Here is an 18,914-nt window from a genome sequence, read left to right as displayed (position 1 = left end):
GCCATGCAGGACTACAGGTGGAACAGAAATGTACAGGAAAAAAAGCACAGAACTGGAAAGAATCTCCCTACCAGAATGTAACTTGTCCTCTTGTTGATATTTTTCTTTAGGAGAGAAACACATTTTTAGGCAAGTGAAGACACTCCTTAAGCGTTAAAGTTGGTGAGGTAGATAAATGATGTTTTAGGAAACCTCAGAATAATAGTTCTGGAACAGCTTAGTTAAGTAATTCCAACTTCAACTCCCTGGGGTGATTCCTATCATTCCCTCCACCAGTTCTATTCTGCCAGTCTTGCAAGATTCTTGAGAGGAAACAGTGTCTCTGTTGAGGGGTGCAGTACTTTAAATTGGTCTTCCCAGGAAAGCTGAAATCTGGCTCCCAAAGTAGTTTTTCCTAAAGCCTTTTGTCAAATCCTCTGTGCTGACCCTCCTATACAGGACTGCACTCCCCAGTTTGCTCCCAGCTGCCTGCATTCCCTTTACTTGAAGAGGGGGGTCCCCAATACATTAGGGCCCCCCAAATCTGTCATCTAATAAGACCTAAGGTTCATCTCCCTGCCTCAATTCTCAAGTACAGAATCCCCATAAACTCTAACAAGAGAGGTCAAGTCACTAAGAAAGATCTGGTCAGGAAAACAGTCCATTAACTACTGACATACACACACAGATCCCTCCTCAAACTCTTAAGTTGGAAAGATTTCCTGGAATCACATCCGGTACAAAACCAAGGAAATGCTCAAAACTAACAAATAATTTTCTGAAGCTATAATTAAGACATCAAAACAGTCAGATGGTTTGGGGGGAGCTTACCAACTATTAAGATGTACTTCTCAACCTTTGTTTAGCAAACTGCCCTGGTAGGCTGCCTGCCATGGAAACGTTGTTGTTCAGCCCTCAGACCCGGCAGACTCTTTCCAACCCCATGGACTGCAGCACACCAGGCTTCCCTGTCGTTCACTATCTCCTGGAGTTTGCTCAAACTCATGTCCAGAGAAACAGATAATGCCACCCAAAAAACACCTTTCTCCAAAAACACCTGAGAGTGTCTGACTTCAACTTGAAAACCATTGCCAGAGAGCAGTTTGAACTCACAGTTCTTTGCTGTTTTCTGCGAAGCCTGCATTTGAGTCCTCTTACCAGCCTCTTACCTTCCTCTGCTGAGCTTGTTGGTGACTTGAAGACAAACACTTTTCTGTAACTAGCCCTACCTGGGCATACGTTTGACCTTCCAGATGGACCTCACCTGTTTCATATGCTTTCAGGTATTCTCCATCATGCAAAAAGTAGCTTTCCAATCTAACATTGACATCATACTTTACAGTCGACCCGATGTTTTTCCAGACATATTCCCACTAGATCCTTAAAACCTCCTTGTGGGACAGGCATGGGTAATCACTATTTTACAGGTCACGTGACAGAGCACGGTTTTGTGTGTGTGGGCTTACACCTAACTGCCTCACAGACAAAACCGCTTCTGAGTTCAAACTTTTCGCAGGCTGCTGGCCAGTCTCTGGGGGAAGGCAATTGGATGTATTCATATCCTCGGAAAATGTCAATAAAAACCCGAAGTGCTCAGCACTTTCACTTGATGTGAATACAGAACATCATTTCGACGTGATGACGGACTAAAGACCCAGGCTCTGTCTTGCCCAGCTAGGAAGTGGAGCTGGTTGTTCCGCCTCTTCTCCAGGCCTCTGTGGCGGAGAGATGGGGCGCACGGTCTACATCGCACTGGGCGGATCTCCTCCGATGGCCTGCAGCCCGAGTCTGTGTCACCCCCGCCCCAGCGGTGACATCAACGTAGGTCACATGAGCCAGCCCCGGCGGGAGTTCAGACAAGCCCCCTGGAAAAAACCGTGGTTCGCCTGCAAACCAGGCAGACAGACGGGCGCGGGCTCAGCGGCCGCTGCCAGGCCCGGAGCCGGTTGCCAGGGAGGCGCCGGCCTCTCAGCACCCCGGGAGGCCCCCGGGCGCACCGCGCTAGGGCGCCGCTCTGCCCGGGTGGCCCCTGCCCCGCGATAGCGGGGCCGACGACGCGTGTGCTGCACCCGGCCTCCGCCCCCGCCCGCGGGACAAAACCGCGCCTGCGCGTAATTAACGCGGCTCAAGGGCACCGGGGATTAGCCTGGGTTTTGCACGCAGACTGTTGAGTTGGAAGAGGCCCTTGAGATTATCCTGTAGTCTAGACGACCAGGGCAGTGGTTGCGGGTGCTTGTTAAAATTCCAGATTCCTGGGCTCCATCCCCAGAGGCCTGGGTAAAACCCGAGAATCTGCATTCTTAAATCACACCCAGATGATTCAGCACAGGTGGTCCTCATTGGCTGGACCCTCCCTCCTATTTCAAGGAATGTAGGAATTGGAGCACAAACGTGGAGAAGTGATCAGCCCAAGGTCGTACAGAATTAAGTGGCAAGCAAGTCAAGTACTTTCCCTCTGCCGTGCCCTGCGTCTCTCCTGCCTCCTTTTCCGGGCAGGTGGGCTGGAGGGCAGTTCATCCGCATTGGTCAGGCTAACTGAAGAATGGCAGGCCCTTTCTCAGAACTCAAAAGAGCCCCAGCCATCAACTCCTCATCAAAGCTCCACCGCCTGCCCTGGGGCCCCTGGTGCTGCCTCTGTCCACCTGCGATTGGGGTACCCTGGAGAACGCTGAGCCCATGCCCCCACCCAGGGAGCAATGGCCAGTTTGGGGGGTATACACACCCCCTTCCCATACACACTCCTGTGTGGATGTAATCATGGAGGACTGTGTGTAGGCATCACACGCTTCATGCAAAAATGTAAATCGCTCCCATGTCTACATGCGTGTGTGTGTGTGTGTGTGTGGAGTTTGGCGGGGGGAGGGGTATGAGTTTGGTTTCTGGCTCGAGTTTAGGCACATCCAGTAACAGGCAGTGGCCCCAGTCCAGGACAGCTGGATCATACGTGCTGACAGCCACTTTCAATGGCCTGCGCGGGGAACCGGACACTCCCATGCAAACCCTCACAAGCAACAGCTGCAGATGCACCAGGAATAAGCTGAGCGAGGTTCCTGCACACACTGAAGCCTGGCGGGGTCAGCAAGGCTCCCCAGGACAAAGCTGGCCCATGTGGAGGAGAAAGCAGGGGGCCTGGGGCTGCGGCCCTATTTGCTCTCACCCCTGGGGGGACAGCAGCTAGCAGAGGGGTTCTGCCAGGTTTCTGAGAGAGCAAGTCCATCCCCTGCCATGGTCCTCTGCTCCTCCGAAATCTCTGCCCCTCCTTATCTGTCCTGTCCCAGCCTCACCGTCTCAAAACCTCAAGGCTGCAACTCTTTCCGAGAAAGCCAGGAACACAGCTGTGTGTCCCTTCCCTCTGGGGGAGGTCCGGCTCTCCCTCCTGGCTCCAGATGTAAAGGCACAGTTGGGAGAGTGGCGGGAAGCCCACTTGGCAGCTTAGTAGGGTCTGGGAAGATGGGAAAGAAAGCCGGGCAGAGACCGGCAGACAGCAGGGCTATCACGATTATAAAAACCTGGGCCGCGGGGAGAGGGGGTGGAGGACAAAAGCATTCCATCATTCCATCGCCTGGCCCATCGACTGCTCACAGGCCTTGCCAAGCCCTCAGACAACACCCGTGCCCTGCCCATCCCAATTCTGGCTGCCTGGGCCCCTGGCAGGACTTTCTGTAAACTCCATTTTATGATTCCCACTTAATCTGAGAAGGAAACTTGGCTTTCTTTGTCTGTCTCCACCCTTGTCCTCAAACACACACCTTCCAACATGTGATTCTGGAAACAAGGCTGGTGAGGGAGAGGGAGGGGAATGAGGGTGCTGCCCCTCCTGCCTCTGGAGAGTAAACCAGGATGCAGAGCCAGGCTAGGTGTCCAGCAGACAGGGCCGTCTGGGCACCAGTCACTTGCCTGCTATGTCAGGGTGACAGTGCATGACTTGGCACCACCCAAGCATCATATTCAGTAAACAATGACTTCCCAAATAACCCTGGCCCTCCTGCCCACCACCGGGCGAGGGGGCCCACCGCTGTGGCCCGTTCCCCATCCACGTCTTCTTCAATCCGAAAGGACAAAGAGTATCACAGCTGCTTCTGTTTTAGGAAAAATAGTTTAATAATTTGTAACCTATTTTAGGTCACTTCCACCATGGAGCCCCTGTGCCAGTGCTCTTCCCAAGCCTGCTGGGAGGGAGCAGCCCCTCTGTGGGGGGGTGGGGCACCACCCACTTCAGACGCCCCACCCTCCTGGGAGGCCCGCTCTGGGCCTAGGCCGTAGTGGGTGCATCACTTCTGTCTGTGTCAAAAGTGAGCAGAACACTGTCATATGCCCCCTCTTCTGGATGCCATGGGGCCAGCCCACAGCACATTCCTACCCCTTAATTAAATAGCCCCTTAAATAATCTCCTGGCACTGGCAGAGAGGGGATGCCACAGAAGCAAGCCCCCATGCCCAGGCGCAGCCCCTCCTGCCCCAGGGCCTCCACCCTGGCTCCATCTGGCCTCCACCAGAGCAGCCAGGGGCACGGCCTCATCTTAGACCTGGCCCCCTCCCCACACAGGAGAAGGTGAGTCCAAGCCGGCCATGCTGGCACCTGGCACCCCCAGAGGCACGGACCGGGGCCGCTCAGCAGGGTGAGCCGATGGGAACAGCCCTTGCCCGAGTCAGAAGTAAGTGAGGTTCTTGACCGCTCCGATCTCCAGCATCCGCTTGATGGCCAGGGCCTCCTGGGAGACATTGTGGCCTGACCACTGTGGAGACAGCCAAGGAAGCAAACTGAGGAACTTCTAAGCAGCTCTCTGGCTCTCCCGTGACCCCACGCCCTGGAGCTCTGTTCCCCAGGCCGGCTCTCGCAAGGAAGACAGAATATGGAGGATGCTGGCCTGGGAGTCCAGATGCCTCTCTCTGTGTGACTCACAGGTGAACCATCTCTGGGCCCCCAGCACCACCCTCACTCACTCCGTGTCCCCAGGCCAGTTGGCTCCACCCAGTTCACCAGCAGGGACCACTTACCATCATGGACTTGAGCGTGATATACTCATAGTAGTGAATGGACTGCTTCTTCTGGTGGGCGTCTGGGTAGCCGAAGCCAGCAATGTGTACCAGGTCACAGAGGTGGAGGGCCAAGGTGATGGCCAACAGCCCTGTGGTGGGCTTCTGAGGGACAAGGGGTGGGCAAGGTATTAGAGGGAGCCAGAGTCTTTCAGCATCTCTAGGCCACCGCTCTGCAACAGAACCTTCTAGTATCATGGAAATGCTCATCATCTGTGCTGTCCTATATGGCAGCGAGGAGCCACGTGGGGTTCATGCAGCTAAGGAACTGAACTTTTTATTTGATTCAATTCTAATTAAATTTTAAATAGCCTCCTGTGGGGAATTCCCTGGTGGTCCAGTGGTTAGGACTCTGACTGAGCTCTCACCGCCAAGAGCTTGGGTTTGATTCCTGGTTGAGGAACTAAGATCCCACAAGCCATGGGACACAGCTTAAAAAAAAAAAAAAAAAAAAAAGCCACATGTGGCTCATGACTACCATATGGCACGCTAAAGCTGTGCTTAGTCACTCAGTTGTGTCCAACTCTTTGCAACCCGGAGGACTGTAGCCCACTAGGCTCCTCTGTCCATAGGGATTCTCTAGGCAAGAATACTGGAGTGGGTTGCCATGCCCTCTGCCAGGGGATCTTTACAACCCAGGGATCAAATCCAGGTGTCCCACATTGCAGGCAGATTCTTTACCATCTAAGCCACCGGGGAAGCCCAAGAACACTGGAGTGGGTAGCCTATCCCTTCTCCAGGGGCTCTTCCCGACCCAGGAATCGAACCAGGGTCTCCTGCATTGCAGGTGGTTTCTTTACCAGCCGAGCTACCAGGGCAGCCCTACCATATGGCATAATACAGCTTAATACCTCTGGGGAGGGATGTATTAAGACCTTTGGGGATGATTACAGAATGATGGTAATGACAACAATAATAATAGTATCTATGACTTTCGGACCACTTGCTATGTGCCAGACAGTATGTTATCTTACCCCTATGTCATCTCATCTGTATGTGCTTGCTCAGTTGCACGTGACTCTTTGTGACCCCATGGACTGCAGCCCACCAGGCTCCTCTGTTCATGGGATTCTCCAGGCAAGAAGACTGGAGTGGGTTGCCATTTCCTCCTCCAGGGGATCTTCCCAACCCAGAAATCAAACCCACATTTCCTGCTTTGGCAGATGGATTCTTTACCACTGCACCACCTCTCATCCAGTCCTTACAAAAACACTTTGAGATCGATACTTTTACTAGCCCCATTGTATACAGCTGGGAAACTGAGGCTTAGAACTATTAAACAAGTCTCTCCAGGAGTAGAAAGGTTCTGCTCTCCATCCTGGAGAACCATACCTCTCCCGGAAGCCCCAGAGCACTCACACTCCCGGGCTGTGTGCCCTTCACGAGGGTGGGCTCTGCCTTCCGTAAAGTGGGGTCGGCAATACCCGCCCCCAACCCCCCACCGTAGGGGCTGCTATGAAGATCTCAGTTTCTCCACCTGCCCCTAATTCATCCACAGGGATGTGCCACCTTATAGCCTAACCTCACACATCCTCTTTCTTGGCTGGGATGACCTACCTTCCAGACCTCGGTGCCCACTCCCATTGACAAGCCACTCCCCGGAACTTGTCAGACCCCTCGAGGCCGGGTATTCCCCAGGGCCCCTTTCTGCGCTCTCCTATCTGTCACTTCCTGCCCCAGCCTTCCCTTTCAACCCTGTTGCTTTTACCTCCACTGTGTTATCTCAACCCGTTTAGACCTCTGCCAAACCACACATTCATCACCTTCTAGCAGCTCTGCCTGGACGTGGGCTTTTTAACTAGTCAAACCCTCCTCTCCCCCTGTATTCCTGTCATTGTTAAACATATTACCATCCACCCAGTTGTGCTGGAAACCTGGAACAATCATACAGCCCTCAATTTCACCTTAAAATCAATGCTGCTACTGCTAAGTCGCTTCAGTCGTGTCCGACTCTGTGCGACCCCATAGACTCTGTGTGAGCCCCACCAGGCTCCCCCATCCCTGGGATTCTCCAGGCAAGAACACTGGAGTGGGTTACCATTGCCTTCTCCGAAAATCAATGCTATAGCAGGAGAATTCTAAGATGACCACCAATGACCCTTGCCCTTGAGAGTGTGTGTAACCTACGAAAATGATAAGATATATTACTCTGTGTTATATTGCTTCATATGGCACAGAGGACCGGAAGATAGACAATCCTGGTGGGCTTGACCTCCTTTCATGAGCTTTTACATCCTGGTCTAGAGGTCAGCAGTGGAGGAAGTCGGACATGTGAAACACAAGAAGGATTTATCACGCATTGCTGGCCTAAAGATAGAGGGGGCTGGACAGCAAGGTATGTGGGCAGCTCTTAACAGGTGGAGGGTGTCACCCCAGGCTGAAAGCCAGCCAGGAAATGGGGACTTCGGTCCTGCAACCACAAGGAACCAAATTCTTCCAACAATAGAAATGAACTTGGAAGTGGATTGCCCCTTTGAGCCACTAGACAAGAATGCAGTCAGACTGCCAACTTGATTTCAGCCTTGTATATTCTAACCAGAGAATCCAGCCATGCTGTATTGGACGTCTGACCTCCAGAACTATGAGTCAATACATGGGTGTTGTTTTAAGCCGCTAAACTGTGGTCATCTGTTAGGCAGTGACAGGAAACCAACATGGATGTCAGGTCCATCCATTTCTTCTTCCTTCTGCTAGAAGCCAGGTTCTTGTCCTCATCTCTGGCTTCTCCCTCTAGCCTTCACCCTCTGCCATCAGGGGCGTAAAATTCCTCCTTGCTGTGCCCCACCCACCTCCACGAGCACTAGAACTCAGTGCCAGGGCCGCTGCTTGGTCTTGCCGAATGAAATACCTTTCCCCAAGTGTCTGCTCCCTGGGCCCCATGACCCCTTAAGGCCCAACTCTGGTCTCACCTCTTCTGATGGTACCTCTCCGGACAACCCAAAGCAGAGGTCTACGCCTCCTCCAAGACCCCACAGCACTTGGAACAACTCTCTGCCAGAGCATCTTACCACTCCAGGTTACAACCTGTGTGTTTATTCTGCTAGGCTGAGTTTCCTTAGTGCAAAGAGCATGTCTTACTCCCCGTGTATTCAAAATTGGGGCCTGGTGCTAAGCAGTTACGAAAGCAGGCATTCAACACAGGAAGTTGAATCATAATAGATATTCAGTAAAAAATAAAATCATAGGGAGTTCTCTGGTGGCCGATGGCCTAGTGGTTAGGAGTCCAGCTTTCACTGCCATGCATGCGTGCTAAGTCAATTCAGTCGTGTCCAACTCTTCACGACCCCATGGACTGTATATAGCCCACAAGGCTCCTCTGGCCATGGGATTGTCCAGGCAAGAATAACCAGAGTGTGTTGCCTTTTCCTCCTCCAGGGGATCTTCCCAACCCAGGGATCGAACCCACACCTTTTATATCTCCTACACTGGCAGATGGGTTCTTTTCCACTGATGCCATGGATTCAATCCCTGCTCAGGAAACAGATCTCGCAAGCCGTGTGGCACAGCAAAAAAAAAAAAAAAAAAAGAATAAAATCATTTATACAAAATTTGGCTAATATTTATTGAGCATTCGCAGTGTTCCAATCTTGATGATAAGCACATTACATAATTATGTTTTTAAATCCCAGAATGGCTATTGGAAAGGTCAGTACTGATAATTTCTCCACCACTCAGATAAGAAAAAGCCTCTAAGTAGTTGACTGGCCCAAGGCCATACAGCAGGCAGCACCTTGAGTCCTTTCTCTGATAGTTACCTCTGTCTCCTACCCAACACAACCCGAGGGCTCAAAGACATGAGGAAGTACCTGCTTGAGATGCTACCCAGTATGACGAAGCCCGTCAGCCAGAGACCACTAGAGAGCCAAAACCAAAACCATAACTTGCCGACGCATCCTGCCTCCCCAGACTGCCACGCCTAGCAAACCAGGGTACACAGGGCCAACTGCAATTCTTTTAACTTCCTTAGACCAAAATGTTCCAAGATCAGATCACAGATAAAGTGATCAAATAGTAACGGAAGGATCTGGGCTGGGCTCCATGTTCGTTTGGGCTGGGCTCCAAAAACAAGACTATGACTGTCCGGAATTCCCTGGCTGACCAGTGGTTAGGACTCTACAGTTTCACTGCTGGGGGTATAGGTTCATGCTTGGTTGGGAACTAAAATCCCACAAGCCACATAGTCAAAAAAAAAAGACTACTGCCTGTCCCAGTAAATCCCCAGTGTACAGATTCTGATCAATGCCTGCCAAAACCATCCTCTAACTCTAGCCCCCAAGCCATAAAAACACCCTTCCCTGATGCCCCACTTTGGCGATGCCTCAGGGCATCTCAAGAATCTGCACTCTTGGGGTTCCCTGGTGGCTCAGTGATGAAGAATCCACCTGCCAATGCAGGAGACACACGTTTAATTCCCGGTCCGGGAAGATCCCACATGCCTCGCCACAACTAAGCCCGTGTGCCACGGTCACCAAGCCTGTCCTCTAGAGCCTGGGAACTGCGACTACTGAGCCCACGTGCCTCAACTACTGAAGCCCAAACACCCTAGAGCCTGTGCTCTGCAAAAAGAGGAGCCACCGGATGAGAAGCCTAGGCACCGCGACTGGACAGTAGCCCTCTGTTCACCACAATGAGAAAAGCCCACGTAGCAACAAAGACCCAGCACAGCCAAAAATAAATAAAAGTATATAGTTAAAAAAAAGAAAAAACTTGCCATTTGTTCTTATAAAGAAAAACAAAGAAAGAGTACAAACTCTGCCTTGCTGTAAACATCAGTGCACCAGCCTCATTACAGACAGGTGTGTGCCTGGGGCCTGTGTTATTCAGACGCATGCCGCCCTCTCCACTGGTATTCTCCCTTCGTCTGGGGTCCTCTGGACCTCCCCAAGCCTCTGGAAGTCCCACCTGCTTCCCACCCAGGACCCCAGCCCTCTGGCCTCCCCATCCGTCCACAACCCCTCATCACCTGCTTAATCTTGTGTGGCTGGTGTATCGGCAGGCTCAGCAGTTTGTCGGCTGCGATCTCCATGTAGAAGGGGTTGAGAATCCGAATCTGTTTGGGGTTGACGTCCCAGATGAGGGGAGGCTGTTTCCAGAAGCCCTTTCGCACCTAGGCGGGTGGGGACGGAAGGCGAGAGGGGAGTGGGTTGAAACCTGCTTCTCGAGTCCGGCCGCTGGGCTCTTCCAGGGAAAGGGGTCCATGTGGGGATGGCGTGGAATCCTCATGAGTGCGGGGTGAGGGGTGGGAGTCGGGACCAGAGGGGAGGAGCAGGGCGAGAGGGGAGTGAACCACACAGGTAGAAGGGGCTAGGTCAACATCTGGCAGAAAACGGTCAGTTGGACAGTTCAACATTCAACCGATGGCAAAGAGAGAGAGTGGACTTTCTGGGATGTGTCCGCCTAAAAGGACAGAGATCTCGACTTTTCTAACCTGCCCACACCTGGAGATGCCTACAGACTGGTCCCTCTGCTCCCAGGCTTCTCACTGGGGCGCCCTGGGCTGCCGTTGCCTGAACGCTGTGGCAGAACACTGAGCTCACGCCTCGCCCTCACTGGCTCCTGAGGATCTTGCGCACACATGACAGAGCCGGAGGGCCTGAGCCCGGGCAGCGTTCCCCTACCGCAGGCCGAGACCGCTCCGCTCCCAGTCTCCCCACGTACTCGCTTCTTATCACTCAGGATGCTCTCAATCCAGTGGAAGTCCATGGCCTTGAAAGCCACCAGGACGAGGAGTGTGTCAGGGTTGTCCTCCACTTTGGGGTTGAAGTGGGCGGATTCAGGGTAGAAGAGACGCATGGTGGTCTTGGAGCCCACGTCCTGCTCGTAGCCAGCCACAGGGGCACTGTTTAACCTGGGAGGCGGGGAGAAGGATGCCCGTCACCCTGAGCTCCGCTGGTCTGTTCCCAGACAGAAGAGGGAAGGGCGGCCATACAGACCTGATGACCACGTCGTACTTGTTGATGGCCTCTCCCAGCGAGCTGTTGCGCAGCCGATGCCCGTTCCCCACCACCACGCAGCGGCGGCACTTCAGGCTGCCATGGGAACAGGGTGATGAGACCTGGAAGGAGCCCCTGCTCCGGCTTCACCTTGCTCTCCTGTCCTCGTCTGCCCCAGGCCCCCTCAGCCCCTGCTTCCCATGGACAGTGCAGACGCCAAGTCACTTCAGTTGTGTCCGATTCTGTGCAAGCCCATGGACTATAGCCCGCCAGGCTTCTCTGTCCATGGGATTCTCCAAGCAAGAACACTGGAGTGGGTGGCCATGCCCTCCTCCAAGGGATCTTCCTGACCCAGGGATGGAATCCGTGTCTTTTAAGTCTCCTGCATCAGCAGGCAGGTTCTTTACCACTAGCACCACTTGGGAAGCCCCTACATGGACCAGGCATCTCCAAAGAGTTCTGCTCCTGGTCATGCTGACTCTGCAGCCCTGGGCTTTCAAGGAAGAGGAAGCTGAGCAGAGCACAGGAGAGAGAGGAGGAGAGGAGGGAAGATGCCTGGGAAGGACTCTGAAGCAATCCCATTTCAGAGTCCCTGACTGCCCCTAAGGCTGGCCTGTTACCACGGCAATACCCTCAGCAACCTCTGCCCACCCTAGCAACACGATACCCAGGCTTGGTTGCCATAGGGACCGGTGTCCCCACCTCCCTGGAGACAGGCAGGCTCACTGGGAGGTGCTGGACCATGACTGTTTCTCACTGAGGCAGGAAGGCATGTCTTCTTACCTCTGGATGCTCTCTGGGATGGAGTAGCTGGTGATGGCTAGCACCCGGAGGAGCAGATCTTCTGCAAAAGGACCAGATTCGACAGGGCTGATGACAACAGCAACCTCTCCAAAGGCTGCCAGCCCTTCCTCCCCTGACCCCAATGTCTGAGCCTGGCTGAGAACTTGGGTGCTGGGACCGTGGGTGGCAAAGACTGAGAAGTAGTGTGGCCAAGGTGAGGCCACCATTCCTACCCACCCCGCTCCCCAAGGCAGGCACTTACCACTACCCTTGGTCCCATAGGGCAGCTCATAGAGAGATGGGGTCTTGACCCAGAAATAATCTTTAAGCTGCAGGAAGAAAGGCTGTTCTCGGGAGTAGCTGTGCAGAGGTGAAGACAGGGAGGGGATGAGAAAGTGATTAATCTTGATGCCAGAAACAGGGTCAGACCACAGACTATCATCATGTATACACGTCCAAGGCCTCCCCCGTCCTCACTGGCTTCACCTGACCCATGTCCTCCAGCATGGTTTCCTCCTCCTAGCTGTACTCAGCCCACCTCCACCCTCACACACGTACTTGCCAAAGAGCTTGGAGACCATCTTCTCTGCCTCACCCTGGAGGCATGGCTCCTTCTTCCCTGGGACGGGAAAATAAAAGCTGGAGACAGAAAAGAAGAGGAGATAGGAGCTCCAGTCAGACCTCCCAGGCCCAGGGGCCAGCGTTCCAGGCAGCTCTCACCTCCTCCCAGGGCATGAAGGCTCCAAGGCCCTGGAGAGTGACTCACAAGGTGGAATCATCTCAGCCCAAGTCCCACCTTGAAACCAAATCACTGCGAACCCAGCTCTTCCTTCTCCTAAACCCCTTGGGTAAGAGACCTGGGGACCCATCCCAGACCTTACCTCCCCAAACCCTCCCAACCACGCTCACTGAAAGATTCTGAGCTAATAGTGTAAGGGAGAGGCCACCACCTGGCTCTCTGAACCGTCCTCCCTACCACCAGGTCCCCACTCCATGACACTCCATCCCTGAGCCCCCTTCCTAAAAAAAACAAAATGAAAAACCCACAGAAGAACATGAAAGATGGACTCACAGTTCAATGTACCTGTCCTCTCGAGAGATAGAGTACCACACCATGACAGCCAGGAACAGAGCCAACATGGCCAGGAGCTTCCAGCCTGCGGGGCGAATGCACACAAGAGCTGGAGGCAGGAACAGGCAGGCACGGCCCCAGGCCACCTGCCACACCTGCCCCGCCCGGGGCTCCCGCAACCCCAGCTCAGAGCAGGCCCCTGCTGGGCCATAGTTCTCTGGCTCCGGGCTTGGACCTGAGCATGTCTGCCATCCTTCAAGAGGAAGAGAGGTGCCCCCAGCTCCGTATCTGCCCTTCCACAACCCCCGGGAGGGTCGAGGGAAGATGCTGAAGACTGCCTCCGGGGAGCCCATCCCGGAGCGTGGGGAGCTCGTGGAGAACACTCACGGGACTTGCTGATCATGTTTCTCAGGTGCCAGGGTTCCTGGGGAGAGTTGTCATCCCGGCTGCCTCGGGCCACCTAGGAGGCAGGAGTCACAGGTGTGCGGTCAGCGCCGTGAACGCTCTGGCCTCGGCACCGGACCAGGGCACACCCACAGCCTGCCTCTTCCCGCCTCCAGGAAGCGCACAGCTGCAGGGCCATCCAGGGAGCAGCCCTCCTCACTCTGGATGTCCCCCTAACCCCTCAAAGGCGACCTCAGGGGTCCAGAGGGATCCTATGCCCCAGAAAGGGAAACCACATCCCACCGCTCACGGATTCCATCCCAGGCCAGACCGGCCCACCCCAGCTTCCCAGGCACGGCTCCCCTCACTGTCGTCTCCCTTGGTTTGACCTCAGAAGGGTCAGCTCCAGGAAAGAGATGCACATCCACCCATTTTCTATGTGAAAGTTAAGCTCAAAGGTACAAGGGTGTGATTCACATTTGCACAAGTGAAGTGAAGTTTATCTCTTCTGCATATTCAAGGCCTTCCTTTGGTGCTGGCCACCACCCACCCTTCCATCACCAAGCTCCCGCTACTCCACCGGAATAGGTCCACTGGGGCCACACCCTGGTGAGGGTGGGGGCTACCAGATGGTCCAGGAGGCCTCCTTCAGCCCTTGTAGACTCTGGCTGAGTCACAACGTCCAAGCTTTCACTGCCCAGGTGCACTGGGGAAGGCAGTGGAGGCAGCTGTTTTAATGGGAGCATAGAGAGCAGGAGGGGCTTCCTCTGTAGCTCAGCAGTAAAAACAATCTGCCTGCAATGCAGGAGACATAGGAGACGCAGGTTCGATCCTTGGGTCAGGAAGATCCCCTCGAGGAGGGCATGGCAACCCACTCCAGAATTCCTGCCTGCAGAATCCCCATGGACAGAGGAGCCTGGAGGGCTACAGTCCATGGGGTCACAAAGAGTTGGACACGATTGAAGTAACTGAGCACACACACACACACACACACGGGCAGTGGGAAGGGTCTGCTCGGTCACAGAGGAGACAGGAGACCCTTTCAGGAAAGGGCAGAGGCCGGCAAGGTGAGGACGGAGCAGGGTGCGTTGCTACATGCACACAAAGACATCCTTCTGATCACACATCCAGCCAAGGGCCATGCTTCTGAGTCACCGGGAATTCATTTCTGCAGCTCAAAGAGCCACACAAAGAGATATGGGACACAGGGCGCCAGCTTCTTCTCTCCATGCCATTTTCACTTCCCCCAGTGATCTGGTTCATAAGAATCACGAGAGCCATGTACTAAAAACACAGATTCCAGGGCCTTTTCCTGAGACTGCTCCAGCCAGCTGGGGTGGGACCTGTGACAGTCATTTCCACAAGCAGGCCGACTGATTCTTCTGACAGACCAGGGAAGGAAGAGAAGCCCTCGTGATTGTGCTCTCTTGGAGATAAACGAAAAATCTCAGATGATTTCTCAATGGTGGGGGCCAGCATCAGGACGAGATCTGGTTCTTGTTAGAAACCATAAATTGATTATCCTGAATGCTGTTCTATTAAGGAGTCGATGCTCTGCTCTGGGTGGGCGAGGGGGGCACTCCCCAGGCCCCACCCTGAGTACACAAACACGCAATGAGAATGTCGAGGGGAAGGGAAAGCGGATGGGGAAGAGGAGGGGGGTGTGGACCAGAGTCAGATGTTCTCAGTAGAGTCAGGAGGGCCCATCTCTGAGTCCCAGGGTGGTTGGAGGATGGCTGTGTCCAGGAAGGAAAAGTTTTAGAGTTGTAATCAGCAGACCTCAGTGGAAGTCAAGACCTACTGCTATTCCAAGGGTGGCCCACCTTCCGATCCACCCAAAGCAACTGCCAAGTCATTCCTGACCACATCATCCCTTTCATACGCTTCTCCCTAACTGAAATTCGTTTAATTACTTGCTCTCTGTCTGTCTCCCCCACTGCAAATAAGCCCTGAGAGGGGAAGAATCAGGTCTGTCTTATCCCCAGCTCAAGCCTCAGCATCCAGCACAGCCAGTGCTCAGCAAGTATTGAATAAATAACATGTTGGGTTATCTTGGGGGAGTCACTGTTCACTTTCTGACCCTCGGTTTCTTCAGCTGTAAAACTGGGAAGTTGGTCTAACAAATGCTTGTGATTCCACTATATCAATATTTATCAGATCCACAGCCTGAGCTTCACCAGGGACCTTATTAGAAATGTATAATCTCAGGTCGGACTTCCCTATAGCTCAGATGGTAAAGAATCTGCCTGCAGGAGACCCAGGTTCCATCCCTGGGTCAGGAAGATCCCTTGGAGAAGGAAATGGCAACCCACTCCAGTATTCTTGCCTGGAGAATCCTATGGACAGAGGAGCCTGGTGGGCTGCAGTCCATGGGGTCACAAAGAGTCGTACACGACTAAGTGACTAACACACACAGCCTCAGGTCCCACCCAGATGCACAAATCAGAGCCTGCATTTGCAAAAGATATCCTGATGATTCACACGCACAGTCAAGTTTGAGAAGCACTTGTCAAGATGGATGTCCTTGAACTTGGTTGAAGAGAAGAATTGCAGTATCTGGGGTTCCCTACCCGGGAATTCTGACAGAACTGGTCTGGCCCAGCACTGGAATTTGTTCAAGCACCCGGGGTGATTCTAACCCTGTCAATGGTTGAGAACCACTGGTCCAGATAATGGTGGAAGCAGGCTTCTCAATCTTCAATACGTGCATTCTGACTCAGTGGGTCTTGTCAATCTACATTCTAACCAGGTCCCAAGTGGTGCTTGCTGCTAGACTGGGACCACGCTTTGAGCTGCAAAGCTCGAAACCAGATCCTTCAGGCTCGCCCATTTCTTTACACTGTGAACCGCCCCTTCTCCCACCCTTTGAGCTCTCACTCTTCTTTTCTGATAACGAATCAGCACATCGCACTTTGGCTCCCTTTATCGAGAGGTCACAGCACTGGATACACAGGGCAGTTACCTGAGAAGCTAAAGCATTTACTGATATCTGGGCCCCACTTTCTAAGAGTCTTATTTAATTGGTTGAGGGATGGGGCCCAGGCACTGGCCAGCAAAAACCAAACAAACAAAAAGCCTTCCCTTTCTTGTGATTTGAACACACAGCCAAGATGGAGAACACTATAGAGAGTGTGTTCTGCGGTCACTGAAAGTCAAAGGTCTCAGCCGTCCTCGATGGAGCAGACCTTTGCTGGTCTGAGATGATGGGTCCCCAGGAACAAGACAATTACTCTTTTTTGAACCTCCTGCCCAGTACAGTTCTACACTTTCTTCCTAAACTTATGCTAGGTAGACTGGCTAGTCCTGGGGTTTGCTCCGAGAAACCAACTAAGGATGCTATCTGCCCATGCCTTCCCCTGGCTGGCCAAGCCACGAGAAGGCTCAGCCCCTCTAGGATTCTAGGAAGACAGGTTTCTTGGGCTGGCTGCTGCTTCAAGACCACTCGGAGCCTTCTCCCAGCAGCTGTCCCCCATCCCTGACAGCTCCTGGGGACAAAAGGCCATGAGGAAAGTCACAGAAGGGTACCTGAGCAGGGGAACAGGAATCTGATCCACTCACATCCAAGGTGTGGCAACCTCTGCCTGCCACCAGCTGCCCGGGAGATCCAGCTCAGTCAGGTAAAGCTGACCCCAAGGCAGGAACACCGTGTGCCCTCCCAGTGTTCTGCTGAGAACCACGGTGTCCCTGCCTGCAGAGGTGCTGAGCCCCACCTCAGACTCGCCGAAGGGCAGACCTGGGGGACGAGGGGGAAGGACTGAGGCCTCCCACAGCCCTGGGGGCCTGGCAGCATCACACGCTCCACAAGCACTCCGCAGGCACTCACTATACCAAGAGGAACAGGACTGGGCATCACCTGTGGACACGGCCTGATGCCGGGCCCCTCCAAGCCCCTGGGCCCATCAAAGGGCTGTGGCTTACTGTTCCTGAGAAGGGGGATGGGAAAACCGGTGGGGCAGAAGCACAGACTGCGATCTTATGGTTCAGAAACCCTGAGCGAGTCACACGATCTATGTCTGTATCCCTCAGTTCTGGGCGGAAATCCGAGGCTGCCCACCTGCCACCTCCACACTCATCTGCCAGTTCTGCTCCCTCCTGCCCCCTCCACCACGCGGACACCAGTCCCCACCCACACTTCCAGCGTTGCTCCCAACCAGTGACTGATCCCCCTACCTTGCTGCTTCCATCTCTCCCCCTCCTCCACTCCCTTTGACTTAGACTCAACTCTCCCTGTACCTAAAACAAAAACAAAACCCTCTCTGGGCTTCTGTGGTGCCTCAGTGGTAAAGAATCCGCCTGCCAATGCAGGAGACGCAAGTTGGATCCCTGATCCGGGAAGATCCCATATGCCACGGAGCTACTAAGCCCGTGCGCCACAGCTACTGAGCCTGTGACCTAGGGCCCAAGAGCCGCAAGTACGGAGCCCACGTGCCACAGCTACTGAAGCCTGCATGTCCCAAAGCCCATGCTGCACAGCAAGAGAAACCCCTGTAATGAGAAGCCCACACAGCACAACTCCAGAGTAGCCCCGGCTCTCCGGAACCAGAGAAAAAAACCCGTGCAGCAATGAAAACATCCCCATCACAGCAAAATAAAATAAACTTTATTTTTAAAAAGCCCTCTGCCTCTGTCTCCTCCTCCAGTTACCCCTGCATCTCTGTCTCGAGCTCCAATCGTCAAACTCCTTCACCTGTGCCCCATGCTCACGTGCCACTCAGCCCTCTACCGGTGCACTACCCCATCCCTACCTTGTTTTTATGCTGAGTTCACTCCTGCCGCAGCCTTCCGAGGCCTCCTAACTGTCAACCTGAAAAAGGTCTATTTTCACTCATCTCCCATCCCGAGACCCCTGCTACTATCAGCCGAGGCCTCCCTGGCTTCTAGCTCAAGACTCTCTAGGTTTCCGCCACGCTGGCTGCACTTTCTTTAAGCGCTGGCATTCTCCAGGGAGCTGCCCCTGAACCCCTGCTCTTTCTCTGTTTGTTTTCCCAGGCCAGGTTCGTTCATCTTCAGAGGCTTAACTACTACTCAAACCTTGATGATTCAAGCTCTTTTTTCAGCTCTGTAATTTCTCTCCTGGAACCCATCCTAATATTTCCAGTTTTCTACTGCACATCCTCCCTGTGTGTATGCTGAGTCGCTTCAGTTGTGTCTGATTCTTTGTGACCCTTTGGACTGTAGCCCGCCAGGCTCCTCTGTCCATGGGATTTTCCAGGCAAGAATACTGGAGTCGGTTGCCATTTCCTTCTCCAGCTCATCCTCCCTTAATGATCTGAAAGTTTTCACACTTAACATGTCCAAAACTGGACCCCCATCTGTCCGTACCCTCCCAACCCCACATTCTCATCAGCTCATCCATCCAATGTCCCCCTTCCCTTCACACCATCCCTGCTAAATGCCATCAATTCTACCCCTGGTTCCTCATTCCAGCAATGCTTGCTGAACTCCCACTAAATATTGTGGAGGCACTTGGGTGCAAAGCCTGATACAGCTCATCGCAGCGTAAAGGTCACATAGTCTAGAGCCTCGGAAGTACTGAGTTGGCCAAAAAGGTTGTTTGAGTTTTCCCATAAGCTGGTACCAAAGAACCCGAAGGAATTTTTGGCCAACGCAATTCTCCTGAAAGCAGCTTTCCTCTCTTTTTCCTGAACCATAGACTGATTCTAGATCTCATCTCAATTTCTCCACTTCCTAACCGGTCCCTTCACAAGTCTTTCTTCACTCGAGCTA

The 18,914-nt window shown here is 53.4% G+C and overlaps 1 protein-coding gene across 5 annotated transcripts in view; it reads right to left on the bottom strand.

Annotated features, from left to right (window-relative positions):
- Positions 1–4,056: 4,056 nt before the first annotated feature.
- ST3GAL4 (ST3 beta-galactoside alpha-2,3-sialyltransferase 4) overlaps positions 4,057–18,914 on the bottom strand; it is a 90,223-nt gene continuing 75,365 nt past the window's right edge. For 4 of the 5 annotated variants that reach the window (XM_061406373.1, XM_061406376.1, XM_061406379.1 and 1 more), the window contains 10 exons: positions 13,191–13,263; positions 12,804–12,888; positions 12,290–12,370; positions 11,994–12,091; positions 11,732–11,792; positions 10,949–11,044; positions 10,674–10,863; positions 9,979–10,122; positions 4,977–5,120; positions 4,057–4,714 (listed from right to left, as the gene is read on the bottom strand). In XM_061406373.1, the coding sequence (XP_061262357.1) occupies positions 4,628–4,714; positions 4,977–5,120; positions 9,979–10,122; positions 10,674–10,863; positions 10,949–11,044; positions 11,732–11,792; positions 11,994–12,091; positions 12,290–12,370; positions 12,804–12,888; positions 13,191–13,263 (1,059 nt within the window). In that variant the 3' untranslated portion in view covers positions 4,057–4,627. The remainder of the gene's footprint in view (positions 4,715–4,976; positions 5,121–9,978; positions 10,123–10,673; positions 10,864–10,948; positions 11,045–11,731; positions 11,793–11,993; positions 12,092–12,289; positions 12,371–12,803; positions 12,889–13,190; positions 13,264–18,914) is intronic. The other variant, XM_061406375.1, reaches the window with a different exon arrangement.

The sequence above is a fragment of the Bos javanicus genome, chromosome 29 (genome assembly GCF_032452875.1).
Source record: "Bos javanicus breed banteng chromosome 29, ARS-OSU_banteng_1.0, whole genome shotgun sequence".
Classification (NCBI taxonomy): domain Eukaryota; kingdom Metazoa; phylum Chordata; class Mammalia; order Artiodactyla; family Bovidae; genus Bos; species Bos javanicus.
This window is presented reverse-complemented; position numbering and strand designations above follow the sequence as displayed.